The 14,128-nt window shown below is 35.0% G+C and overlaps 1 protein-coding gene across 3 annotated transcripts in view; it reads left to right on the plus strand.

Moving 5' to 3' along the window:
• Positions 1 to 14,128, plus strand: part of PTPRM (protein tyrosine phosphatase receptor type M) — a 480,156-nt gene that overhangs the window by 218,831 nt on the left and 247,197 nt on the right. For all 3 annotated transcript variants that reach the window (XM_070940620.1, XM_070940621.1, XM_070940622.1), the window contains exon 7: positions 9,676 to 9,969. In XM_070940620.1, the coding sequence (XP_070796721.1) occupies positions 9,676 to 9,969 (294 nt within the window). The remainder of the gene's footprint in view (positions 1 to 9,675; positions 9,970 to 14,128) is intronic.

The following is a 14,128-nucleotide window of genomic DNA, read 5'->3' on the forward strand; positions in this document are numbered from 1 at the left end:
GATTACATTTAACTAACATCATTATGAAGTCTTTAAGCTCATTTACCTGGTTACTGATAAACAATTACACAGTATTTACATTTCTTTAATTACGTTTCACCAAAAATTGCTTATTTCAATGAAGCATGTGGTTTTAATTTATTATTATCATCAGTAAACTCAGCACACTTTTCTGAGTTCCCCTTCAGGCTTTCTGGTTAGTATTGAATGGTTAAGCCACAGAAATAAGAATAATGTTAGTATTTTTGCTGCATTTTTGGGATTTATCATGCATAAATGTTTTCGTATTCGTAGGCATTTATATAAAGAAAATGATGGCATACATGGGTTTTTTCAACCATAATTCCAGACCTTAATTTAGCACTAAACATATGAATTTTTAAAAAAACCTTTAATTTCCTTTCTGACTTTTTGCATTCCTTCAAGAAGATTAGGGCTTTCATTTTTAAACCAGCCAGAATTTTTTATTAAGTCCTAATGCAGAATGATGTCTGATTAGGTCAAACAGAACTGGTCAACAAACTAGATATAAACGCCTTATGAGACCGTCTTATTTCATAATCATAAATTAAGATGTCAGTCTCAATTTTGATTTAATATTAATTAAAAATGAAAGTGGGGTTGTTGTTGTTTTTGCCTCCTGCCAAACAAAGGAAAAAGGAAGAGAAGATGCAAGTTTGACTTTTCTGTGTGACTTTTGCTGCTGGCAGAAGCAGCTAAACAAAACACATTGTTTACCATAATTGGTGACTCTGACTTGTTAGCCAGAGTCAGAAATTATAATGTTTAGTTTCTATGGTAAAACAAGCCATGAATTTCAGTTTCTATATCATAGAAAGTATATCCCGGGAAAAACAATCTGTAGTTTATTTCTATTAATCTAGTCCTAGTCCTAGTCCTAGTCCTAATCCTAATCCTAATCCTAATCCTAATCCTAATCCTAATCCTAATCCTAATCCTAATCCTAATCCCAGTCCAGTCCAGTTCATTTAGCTGCTTATGCTAAAAGCAGTTTGTTCCTGGAATGTCACGGAACCAGAACTGATTCACCTAGAAGCTAGAAAATAAAGCATACTATAATCCATATGTAATATGATTACATATGAAAATTTGTATTTTCATATTTTTTCTACAGTGACTAATTGATATAAGGTACATAAGGTAAATTAATCCTAAAATTAATATAAGGTAAATTAATTCTAAAAAATTATATAAGGTAAATTATATAAAATAAATTAATCCTAAAAATACTTTCAATTTAATATTAATCTTGATTGTGATAGGAGACAGTGAAGAAAGTTTATTCTTTAACAGGTTGACCATTTTAGTTACATAATGTTGCTACCTATAATCTATCGTGGAGTTTTAAAAAAGTCAGAACATGTAATCCATTTATTATAAAGCACACAATTGCCAAAAAATGAGCATGTAGTGTCTATATTTCTACAGGTTAACATAAAAGAAATCAGATGTAGCAAAAATGTAGATTAAATGGGGACTAAATTAGCATTTTATCTGTGCACTATGTAGATCCTTTTCTAATATTGGTCAGCTGCAACAGAGATTAGTTTGGAAATAGAATAAAGCTGCCCAAGGAAATTCCAGATTATAAAAGTTTGAATTATTTTTTGAGGTCATATATAGTAAATCTAGTGGTGTCAGAAATACAAAGCATTTTGTCTAATGTTTAAATAAAGGATGGGAGGAAACTATGTTTAGTATATATGGTTTTGATTTCTTAATGTTAAAAGGAAAGATGTCACACACTGAGTAACATGGAATACACCTGAAGAACAGATAGTAGAACGTAAAAGTGACGAAAATACCAATTTGAAAACTGGCAAGCTTAAAGATAATGTTTCACAAAATTAGAGATGTAAATTGATGAACATACTAGCATTCTGTCTGTCTTGGTCTTTAAAATTTTGTTTCTGGATACAAATAAATATGTATCTACATATTCACACTCTCTATTCCTATTCTTCTAAATTATCTTGTTGATTACCATTTATTTATTAATAACATAGGAACAAATGATTTATTTTGAGTGAAAGACAACACAGCATTTTCCTGAAAAGTATTGCATCTATAATATGGTTGGGAATAGTTCTGTCGCTATAAAATTTAAATTGGGAATACTGTTTTGAGTAATTTTGGCATATTTATGTAATAGAATGTGAGAATGATTTTGGAATAGGACGAGAGGAGATACATGCTGCCTAAGTAAGATTCAGATAAAAGAGGGATCAGCCTGCAACTGGCAGAGAAAGAAACCACCCTAACTAATCAGGCAGTAAAAAAGGTAGCAGAAGATTCATACTTTCCTCCCGAGTAGACCAGATAGAAACCAACAAGATGAACTAATTCTACTTTATTATAAGGCAACATTGACAGAATCTGGCTAGTCTGAAAGTACAAATCTCTTGCCATCTCTTTTAGAATTCCTTCTAAGTTTCTTTCTCTGTTTCTCCTTTCCTTTTTATCTGATTGTTCTGTAGGCAGCATTTCTTCTACTTCCACTTTACTTCAACCCACCGCTCCTCCATCTTCCAAGATCATTGTCAGATTCTGTTAACAATTCAGTTCAGGATTCAGACTAAGTTAGAGTGCAAGAAGCTTAGTCATGTGAATTTAAATCTGACTAATTTTGGTAGGAATCCTAAATAATATTAATTGTGCTGGAAAAGCTTCCTCGTGTATTTCCAGTGTTTCTGTTGAAAGAATGCAGTATGAACATTTGACTTCTGGATAATATATTTAATGTTTTCTAGTATTAATTTGAAAATAGTGTGTGTTGAGAACATTTTTGTATTTTGCAAGACGACAACCCAAAAAATACTTTTGACAAAGCACGTTGTTTTTCTGGACACCGAAAGATTTCTTTGTTCTTCTGTTTATTTATTATTAAAGTAAATTCTAATTTTAATTTACTAATTTATTATTAATAACCTGTATTAAAATTAGAATTTACTTTTATTTTATTATTATTTATTTGACTGGTATATTGTATCCTGCCAGATAAATTAAACAAAATTCCCTCAACTTGGATGCCCTCCAAATGTGTTGAATTCAACTGGTAGATCGATTGCACAAATAGCCTATATAGCCTCTCAGTAAATATCATAAATAAGATTAGCTGTGTCTTTGGTCCAACCACATTATTTGTTTACAGTAGTAAAATTTACAGGGCTTTTTTTTCTGATATGATTGCCATGTATAGGATCTTTTAATGGTTTTCTACTTCTAGTGACTCATTCATGCACACCTGACAAACATTCTTCTTATATCTTTATACCAAAAACATAGAAGGGACTGGTTTCTATGACTCATTATTTGAATGATCTACCATGTAATTTTCAAGTAATCCTCACATTGTGGCCATTCAGGAATAGCTGTCCTTACTCATCTTCTTGTAGAACCCTTTTCACAGAAGTATGATCAATGTTTAAACTATAGTACAAAAGGATAATCTCTGATTCACCATTAGAGTTGCAAACACTTGGAAGGCCTCACCTGCCGCCCCTCCCCCCCCCCCCGCCCCCAACTATAAGAACATAAAAAGCTAATAGTTTAGTTCCTGAAGCAGAAATTTCTATTAGGAAATAGCTAATTTGCTGCTCCTTTTCTGACATTCCAAAGCAAAAACAAGCATAATGGTGACTTTCTCGTTTTGCCTAATGGCAGGAGCAGAGGTATCATTGCAGAAATAACTTTTTGATTTTAAATCTATTGCATTTAAATCTATTGTGAGTTAGTTCCATAGAATTTAAATGAGGTAGTTTCAGCTAAAAATGTTGTTGTTATTGTTGTTGTTCATTGCAGTCAGCCAGGTGTTCTGAATGGATTTGGCCTTTTTGTTCACCTATCGAGTCTTCCCAAGAACCTGGGATAGGCAGATGTATTACTTTACATATTATAGTAGCTAAAATGGTGGGTTTTGGTGTTCTGAGCACATCAAGTACTCATATAAAGTATCCTCAGGGATACAATACTTTTAAAAACAAAGTCTGTTAAAATACTTGTATGGCCTAAAATAAATTGGTTTAAGTACTAACCTTGGTAGCCTCAGCCCTGAATATGAATTTTGAATGGCAGTTCAGCAATCCTTACCAGCACTTGAAATCAGAACATAATTAACTGTTGTTTCAGCATGACTACATAAATGCCTCAGGATGCTCTATTTTGTGTTTTGGTTGAAGAAACACACTAATGATTTTAAATGAACCTAAATCATTTCGAGTTAAGCCTTAGCTATTTAAATTGCACAGATTCTGCACAAAGCTCTGGATTATGAACAATGGAGTAACTGTCTTTGAAATGACAGTGAATTAATAAATATTAAAATGTTTAAGCTAGTTTAGCATCACATACTAATAATGAGTGTCTGTTGATTAAATAAAATAATTAAGAAAAATTATGTAGGCATTTTAAAGAATTGAAAGATTTGTCATTTTTATCCGGTAAGTAAAAGTAACTAAAGTATGAAATATATCTGTACCTGTATTATTTTTTTCTATGACACTTATCACCTTTGTGCTATTATTTAATAATTATATGCTTATTCAGTTGCGGGATATGTCATACACAGCTATACTAGATTCATTAACTGTTGTTTTTAGTAGGAAAGAAGAAGAGCAATAGTCAGAATATTCGAATTGTCACTAGGAAGTCATTAGGATCATAAGGTTGAAAGGGACTTTGGTGGGTCTCTAATTCAATTCCCTATCTAGTGCAGGAATGTTTATGCCATCCAAACAGATGGTTGTCTAACCTTTGTTTGAAAATAGCCAGTGAAGCTATTTTCAACTCCAGGAAGTATTGGCTCTCTTGGTTGCCTGTTATTTTGAGTTTGGATCTTACTCTGTAAAATTTTATAAAGCTTCCACCCACTGGATTATGTCCTACCCTCAGGTACTATGGACTATATGATAGTGTTAGCAATAATATGAATAGTTTTTAACAACTGCATGGTAGCTTCTAGTAACCACCTTGTTCTTTCTATGTGCTTGCAAACCCACTGTTTGATAAATCTTTTCTAAAAATTTCCCAAGTATTAATGTAAGTTAATTGGTCTGTAGTTTCCTGGGTCTAATCTCTTCCCCTTTTAAGGATTGTAACAATGTTAGTTTGTCTCCAATCTTCACCATGCTGTCCCATCACCATCCTTTTGACTTTTCTAACTAGTGAATCAAACATTTCTTCAACTCTTCTCCTCTTGCCCAGTATATGGTCAAAGATCCTATTTAGGAGTTATTTTTGGAATTCATTGCAAGCTTTAGCTCATTCTAAGCCAGAGTTCTCCAATGTTTCCAATGTTTTGGTGGGGGAGGGGGGAGGAATGGTTCTGCTTGAGCGGCCAACAAATATGCAAGTGCATGCAGCTCCATTTGTGCTAGCAGTGTGCACGTGTACCTGACGGTCATGCAAATGGAGGGCGTTCATACTTGTCCGCTGCTTGCACAAGTGAGGATGCATGCGTTTGTGTGTGTGCACTCGCTGGCTGTTTCTGCTACCCGGTTGTAACCCCCTCATTTATTATTATTTATTTATTTATTTATTGTCGCATTTTTATGCTGCCGCAACTCCCGAGGGACTCTGGGCAGCTAACAACAAAGAATAAAACAATACGAACAATATCCCATACAAAAGTTAAAAAGAAAACATTAAAACCCATACATTCCAATTCGTGGCCGGGTCTCGCAAGATCACCATAGCGAGATCAACGGCCTGCCGGAAGAGCCAGGTCTTCACCGCTTTCCGGAAGTCCAGTAGGGTGGGGGCAGTCCAGACCTCAGGGGGTAATTGGTTCCAGAGAGCCAGGGCAGCCACAGAGAAAGCCCTCCCCTGCGGGCTCACCAGCCGACATTGTTTAGCTGACGGGACCTGGAGGAGACCGACTCTGTGGGATCTTACTGGTCGTTGGGAGCTATGCGGTAGAAGGCGGTCTCGAAGATAGCCTGGCCCTGAGACATGTAGGGCTTTAAAGGTAATAACCAACATCTTGAATTGCGCCCAGAGACCGATAGGGAGCCAGTGCAGCTCGCGGAGAATTGGTGTAATGTGGGTGTATCTAGGTACACCCATAATAGCCTGTGCAGCTGCATTCTGGACCAACTGTAGTCTCTGAACACTTTTCAAGGGTAGCCCCAAGTAGAGCGCGTTGCAATAGTCCAACAGTGAGGTGACATGGGCATGAGTGACTGTGAGGAAAGCCTCCTGATCCAGGTAGGGTCGCAATTGGTGCACCAGACGAATCTGTACAAAGGTCCCTCTAGCTACAGCCGTCAGATGTTGTTCCAATCTCAGCTGTGAGTCTAGGAGGACACCCAAATTGCAAGCCCATTCTGAGGGGGGCACTTTCTCCCCTTCAGAACCAAGGATGGACAATAGACATAGTCTTTAGGGGGCAATACCCAGAGCCATTCGGTCTTGTCTGGGTCAAGTCTGAGCCTGTTGACTCCCATCCAGATCCTCACAGCTTCCAGGCACCAGCACATCACATCCACCTCCTCACTGAACTGACGAGGGGTAGAGATATACAGCTGGGTATCATCAACATATTGCTGATATCCCACCCCATATTGTCGGATGATTTCACCCAGCGGTTTCATGTAGATGAAGGGGAGAGAGGACTAAGCCCTGAAGCACCCTGCAGATGAGGAGCCTTCAGGTCGACCTCTGTATTATATTCTGATACATTCTCTTCCACCAGGCTTTAGTAATACTAACAAAGTCATATTTGCCATCCTCATACTGGGACTTCAAGTTCTCCCTGCTTTTTTCTGAGCATTGATCATTCTCAGCATTCTGAGCATACTTTGAGCATTGATGTACAGGTATCTGACTTCTTTAGTACTACTTTTCTTACGTTTTCTTACAGAATCTCCTGGTATATTTTTCAATATGCCTTATTGCCTTTCCCTTTTTGTTGTATGATTTACAGACTTCAAACTTAAGCTTGGAGTACGGCCATGATATTGACATCTTTTCCTGCCTAATGTATTTTAAAATTCTTGTAGACAAATTAATCAAGATGTTTTACAGCAGTATAATTCAGTCTTTGTGAGTTGCAGCCCATCTCTTACCAGAGTCTTTTTTTCTAGATAGGAATCAGACTAGGGAATCCAAAATTTTCTCAGTGATACCATTCCTTGAACCAGCCATTTAGCTCCACAATCCTCCATTCCTTCCTTGGGCAATGAAATTCAGTCAGAAGCATGGATGAAAGCACCATCTGTATTTAAATACTTTTTCTTTTCTTCCTAGCTCCTCATAGTCTCTCAATATTCTTTTCAGGACCTTTTTGACTGTGTAATTTGTTCAAAAATGAAACAAGAAAGGGACAATTATCCGTAGATTTGATTAGTTGGATCAACTTCACTCCTCATGTTCAATCATGTTCTTCACTTTTAGGAATCAATAGACCTTACTTGATAACATGTTTGGTTTGCTGATTGCTGACTTCCGTTCCTCTCAGCAGTGAGCTGCTTATCACAAATTTTCCTCTTGGGAAAGGCCATTGGATCGTTCACTTCATGAAAGACTGGGTTTTTCTCCTTCCCATCTCTGGAAAACTGGGTGAAAACTAGTGGTGGGATTCAGCCAGTTCGCACCACTTTGGGAGAACTAGTTGTTAACTTTCTGAGCAGTTGGGTGAACTGGTTGTTGGAAGAGATCATTCGGGCAGAGAACCGGTTGTTAAATTATTTGAATCCCACCACTGGTGAAAACCCATCTTTGTTTATGAGTTACCCTCAAGGTTGAAGAGTCTGAAGTTGAAATAAGATGGGGTGGGAGATGAAAGAGAAGACAAGTTAGTTATATAGATATAGGAGACAAAAACAACAGAAAATGGATTTGTATCATATTACAATTGTTAGTTGATACCCTGCATAACCATCCTGTCTTCTCTTCTTCCCACCCTGCCTCATCTGAGTTTAAAGCCTATATCAGTCAAGCCACTTTTGGCATCTGATGAACTGAGCTGTAGTTCATGAATGTTTATGCCTATAAAATTTGTTTGCCAGAAAAGGCGCTATCACATTCCTCTTCATTTTCAGTAAAATTACAAGCTTCAAGTTGAGGGATAAGGGGCTTAGCAATGCTAGCTTCAAAAAAAATGGATAAGGGTTTTAAGATTCTTAATTCTTCCTTAATATGGATTAAAATCCAACCTAGAGAAAAGTTTAATTAAGGTATTGCTTTCACAGGCTGTTCTAGTTCATGTGCAAAATTACAGAAATATCTTAAATCTGCTTAACAGGAATATTCCTCAGAGCCAAAGCAGAGATGCAGTTCTCTGAGTTGTATAATTAGTGGAGGTCATGTTTTTGTCAGGAAAGGAAGAAGAACATTTGAAAAATGTTATGAGTTCTGGCTTTGATGGAAAAAAAGTATAGATCATTTCTAAATTAATTGGAGATGAGTGATAAAGAGCTCATCTATCTCCATTAGGAAGTGTTAATCACAGAAATGAAAGGAATTATTAGATGTCATTTTAGGAGAACAGATTTCATATTTGTTATTTTGTAAAATGTTATTTGTTGATTATGGAATGGAGTAATTGGTTTTTAGTTACTTTGAATTTAATTAAGACAAGATAGTCTTTTTAACACAATATCAAGTAATATACTAGAATATCAGTAATATAAAGACAAGCTGGAAAATTAAAAACTGAGAGTTTATAAATGAATATTCTTGAACCAAGGTATTGGATGATATAGTAAAATAAACTAGTAATGGCACACCTGAGATATTACAGGCCTGTTACGTGACTAAAGGAAAAAGCACAATGGAGAAATGTAAGCATGGAAGCTAACAGGAAATGAAAACAAGGGTTTGTCACATGGGTTTCCTCTATGATGAAATTTAAAATGTTGTGTAAAATGTAGTGAAAAGGAAAGCATTCTGAGAAATTCACCTTCAGTCTAGTAAGGCTTCAATCCTAGTAAGGATTTCTTGAAAACTAATTAAATCATTGTTTTAATGGCTATAAAAAACTAGAAACCTCACTGTTTTTAAATGTCTGAGTGTTAGTAGATAGTCCAGAGCAATGAGGTTGAGTAGTGAAGACGCTTGCTTCCCACTCGGAAAGTTGAGAGTTCAATCCTAGGCAGCAGAAGTTTCTCTCCTAGGACACAAAGAAAAAATATCTACTGCACTCTTCATAAGCGTCAGGGAAGAGTATCCAGCCAGTTAACAGTCAACTCCATCTAATCATCCCGACTTTATCTAAATAAGGACTTCAGGGTCATAAAAAAGGAAATTGTTAGTAGATAGTCCTTGTATATTATGCACTATAATTAAAAAGTGATATAAAATTAGAACTGTGTCTACCAAGGAAAGTACATTATGCAAAAGCAAAAGCTTTATCAAACATAGTGTATTTGAAAAGTAAAATGAACTTACCTATATTTTAAGTGGGGAACTGCCTTTGATCTTTTGCCTTTTATGGAGAGAGGGGGGGAGGGAAGGAGGGAGGGAGGGAAGGAGGGAGGGAGGGAGAGGGAGAGAGAGAGAGAGAGAGAGAGAGTGTTCAAGTCCCTTCTTTTGCATATTGAATAGAAAAAATAAATAGTAACAATAGTTTTTGCAGAAAAGTCAGAACTATAGAAAAGTTTTGTATTAGATGCAGTTTTTTTACATATACATATATACTCATTATTTATGTTTCAGAGCCTCCAGTTCCCATTGCACCTCCTCAACTGTCATCAGTTGGTGCAACCTATTTATGGATACAGTTGAATGCCAATTCTATTAATGGAGATGGACCCATCATTGTGAGACAAATAGAATATCGCACCTCAAGTGGAAGCTGGTATGATATACAACCAGTGGATTCAACAAAGTATAAAATTGGACACCTGGATCCTGACACAGAATACGAAATTAGTGTATTGCTCACTAGACCAGGTGAAGGGGGTACTGGATCTCCTGGACCAGCACTTAAAACAAGGACAAAATGTGCCGGTAAGTAAAGAAGTAATTCACAAATTCATCGTGTTACTTGAAATAACTGAATTTTAAAATTCCAGTTCAACTATAAAACATAAAAAGTAGCAAAAGCTACCTAGTTAACTTAAGTAGAGATTATTAAATTAGAACACTGTTAAGAGTTACTGCTTTCAGTTAAAATGAAGCATATATTTAATACTACAATATATTATTTTCTAATCTTCTTGCAAGTTTGGATCTAAATATAATGCTGTCTCAGTCCAGGTAGGGAATAAATGCATTTATACTGTATGTCTTATAGTCTGCTGTTACTTCAAAAAGTTACTCCGAGACAAAATTATTGCTGGTTCATCAATAGGCAACTTTCTGAGAGAAAAATATTTTCTTTAGAAATTCAAAATAAGCACTTAATGGTAGACACCTTTGATAGTGGTGTTTCAAGATAAAGAATGTGATAGTCTCCATTAATAAAATTCTTCATAATGATCTTTAATTGATCTCTAATTCTAAAACCTTTCTGATTTTACCCAAACTGAACAAATGGGAAAAGAATAATCAAATCTGATTTCTATGCCATTAAAAAAGGATGCTCTACCAAAACATCTCACCTGTAAATATGAGAATAATAAAGAAATAATAAATCTAATTTTTGTTTTTATTCTCTACTATTGATTTAACTTATTGAAGTCTTTTAGCATATTCATCATTATAATTTTTAGAAGCCACCATTTGGCTTATAAAAATATAAACAACAAATTAAAATATTATCAAATAAATATTGTATAATTATATGAATATAATAGCATCATTAATATTGGAAGAAAGCAGACATTAAAATATTTTCCCAAAAGTATCTTTTGCACCTTCCTGAAACCAAGTAGTAAAAGGTTTTGTAAAATGTGTCTTGTGTAGTTCTTGCAAAAGTATACCTCCTAATAACCCTTAACTGCAGGAGAACTGCTTAAAAATCAAATTTATTCTTTAGATGGGTTAAAAAGTGACTGCAGTTAAAAAAAAAGAGCCTCTAAAGAAAAAAAAATGACAATTATAAACAAGACAGTTGATTTTTTTTTTAATCAAATATCTTCTATTATACCTCTAATGGTGAGAATGAAATTTAATTATCAGTAGAATAGAATAGAATTCTTTATTGGCCAAGTGTGATTGGACACACAAGGAATTTGTGTCCATTGCATAAGCTCTCAGTGTACATACAAGCAGCAAGTGATAAATTAGTAATGGAAGTATATGGGATTGTGGTTGTTAAGAAAGGATGCCAGTGGCACTTTCTGTTTATTCACAGTGTGAGGCACAAATTTTTAGAGTGGTAGGTGTGGAAATACACTAGTACCAGGTAGATATGAAAGCAAAAGCAAAAGATTTTTGCATCCACAGCTGCCAGGAACTGTAAGTCCATTAACATTTATCTACTAGCAAAACATTGTTTCCCTGACACCTTGTTACTATTTTTTTTAGCCAATTTGAAAAATATCAAGCAATGTTGAAACTTAATGGTGACATATAGCCTGTCACCATGGCAACTAATTGAATGATTTATATATGTGATGCCAATACAAATACGTATTTAAATGTTTAAAGTGTACGTGTATGCATGCTTGTGGGGTTTTTTAATGTTAAAGGGTCCCCAGAGTATTTCATAGTTTGCAAAACCAAAAAAAGTTTTTAAAAAATGTTTAAATGGCAACATGATAACCAAAACCTCACAAAATCAGAGATAGCAAATTAAGATTACAGGTGGTCCTCAGGGATTACAGCAGGATTTATAAAGTTTGAATAGAATAAAAGACAGTCATTCTGGAGCCAAAATAAACTTTCTGTTCGTTTGGAGCAAAGGTTTCAGATGGCCCAGCTCCACAGTGTATTTTTACAGTAGGTTGCATTCTTTTCAGTTTACCTTATAGATTTAATTTGCTATCTATACACTCTGTATACTTGAGAGAATAAATACGAGGTATCGGTCCTGTTGTTCCATGCAAAAATCTTTTGTTGTAATTAGCACTGCTAGTTTTTCTTCTTGCAAATACAGTGTTTATAGACTTCCAAATAATGCTGAACTACAATTCTCACATAATGTAACCAGCTTGCCAGCGTCAAGGAATGGCCATCCCTTATATAACTTTAGTATAAACAAATAAGCCAAACAAATCCATGTACAAGTGATAAATATGGAATTTCAGTGTATAAATAAGATTGTAAGAAACCCAGAAAGGGATGAATGTATGAGCTGAATACATGGACATAATGGAAGTTGTGACAATTTATGACAGAAATATACAGAGACAGTGAAAGGTTAAACAAATGATTTCATATGATTTTAATTACTTTTCCATGTTACTCCTTACTCTTTTTCTATACTTTACATATTTTGCTTTTGATTGAGTTTCTATTCTTAGTGATCACATAGACAGATGATGCTGTTCAATCCAAAGGAAGTAGTATGATGAGTGTCAATTAGTGTATACTAAGTGTATGATGAGTGTCTATTAGTGTATACTAATAGTGTATACTTAGTGTATACTAAGAACTTTGGACTACTCTGAAGAGTGCTATGGAAACTCTCAAAATATTTTTTAAAAAAACCTCTGAGAATTATAACCTATTTTTAAACATTTCTCCCAATTAAATGATTCTTTTTTGAAAAATACAAGGAAAAGCATGACTATATAAACATAATTAAATAATTTAGCTGAAATACTTCAGTAGAGAAAGTTGGTTACAAAAATTAATTGTGATATATTGTTACAGGTATTTTGCCATTCTGGGGACAAAGCAAGAAAACAGCAAAGTAATGGTTAGGAGTTGCATACTAATTTTCCTTCTTTGGCTAAGTTTAGCTCTACCTACTATATCCTCAAGGGACGCGGTGGCTCAGTGGCTAAGATGCTGAGCTTGTCGATCAAAAGGTCAAATCCCTAGTGCTGCGTAATGGGGTGAACTCCTGTTACTTGTCCTAGCTTCTGCCAACCTAGCAGTTTGAAAGCACTTAAAAACTGCAAAATAGAAAAAATAGGAACCACCTTTGGTGGGAAGGTAACAACGTTCCGTGCCCCTTTGGCGTTTAGTCATGCCGGCCACATGACCACGGAGATGTCTTCAGACAGTGCTGGCTCTTTGGCTTTGAAACGGAGATGAGCACCGCCCCCTAGAGTCGGGAACAACTAACACATATGTGCAAGGAGAACCTTTACCTTTACTATATCCTCTTTTGTTGTTGTTGTTCAGTCATGTCTGATTCTTAGACTGCATGAATAGATACATACAGTTTTTTGACAAGGTTTTTCAGAAGCGGCTTACCATTGTCTCCTTCCTAGGGCTGAGAGAAAGTGATTGGCCCAAGGTTACCCAGCAGGCTTTATGCATAAGGCAAGATTAAAACACATGGTGTCCTGGTTTCTAGTCTGATGCCTTAACAACTAAACCAAACTGTCTCTCTCTGTCTCTCTCTGTCTCTCTCTCTGTCTCTCTCTCTCTCTCTCTCTCTCTCTCTCTCTCTCTCTCTCTCTCTCTCTCTCTATATATATATATATATATATATATATATATATATATATATATAATATATATATATATATACATACATATATATGTATATATATATATATATATATATATATATATATATATATATATATATATAATTACAAGACTTTAAATTGTTTTAAAGATTAAAAGAATAGAGATGCCTTTAAGAAAAGAATCACAATACCTTTCAATTGTAGTGATAATTGTATACTACAAGCTTGTTCCCTTAGTGAGGAACAGACCACTTTGCAATTCAAAGCATTGTACCAGGATTTTTTTAAAAAAGAAGTCTTAATAGTTCCCCAAAATGCTTGAAATATACTTTTGCGTAACACAATGAGATGCCATTCAGTTAGAACAGCCTTTCATTGGTAAATAAAGCTGCATCTATAATTAGAATCAAAGAAAATAAGACTTGCCAAAGGCAGCTATAGAATTTGCAGAAAAGCTGTTTTCACATACTTTATGAAAACCTTTTGCATACAAGGTTTTGAATTCAAATGTATAAACTAAGTACAAGAGATTAAGATCTTAGGTTAAATTAATTTCAATTCCAAATTGTGCAAAATATCTATAGCTTCTGCCTAAATTGTGATAGAAGCTGTGGAGACCATGCAAGAATAGCATGTGC

Source organism: Pituophis catenifer, unplaced genomic scaffold (genome assembly GCF_029215685.1).
Source record: "Pituophis catenifer annectens isolate HBS135680 unplaced genomic scaffold, rPitCat1.0.hap2 SCAF_3, whole genome shotgun sequence".
Taxonomy (NCBI): Eukaryota; Metazoa; Chordata; class Lepidosauria; order Squamata; family Colubridae; genus Pituophis; species Pituophis catenifer.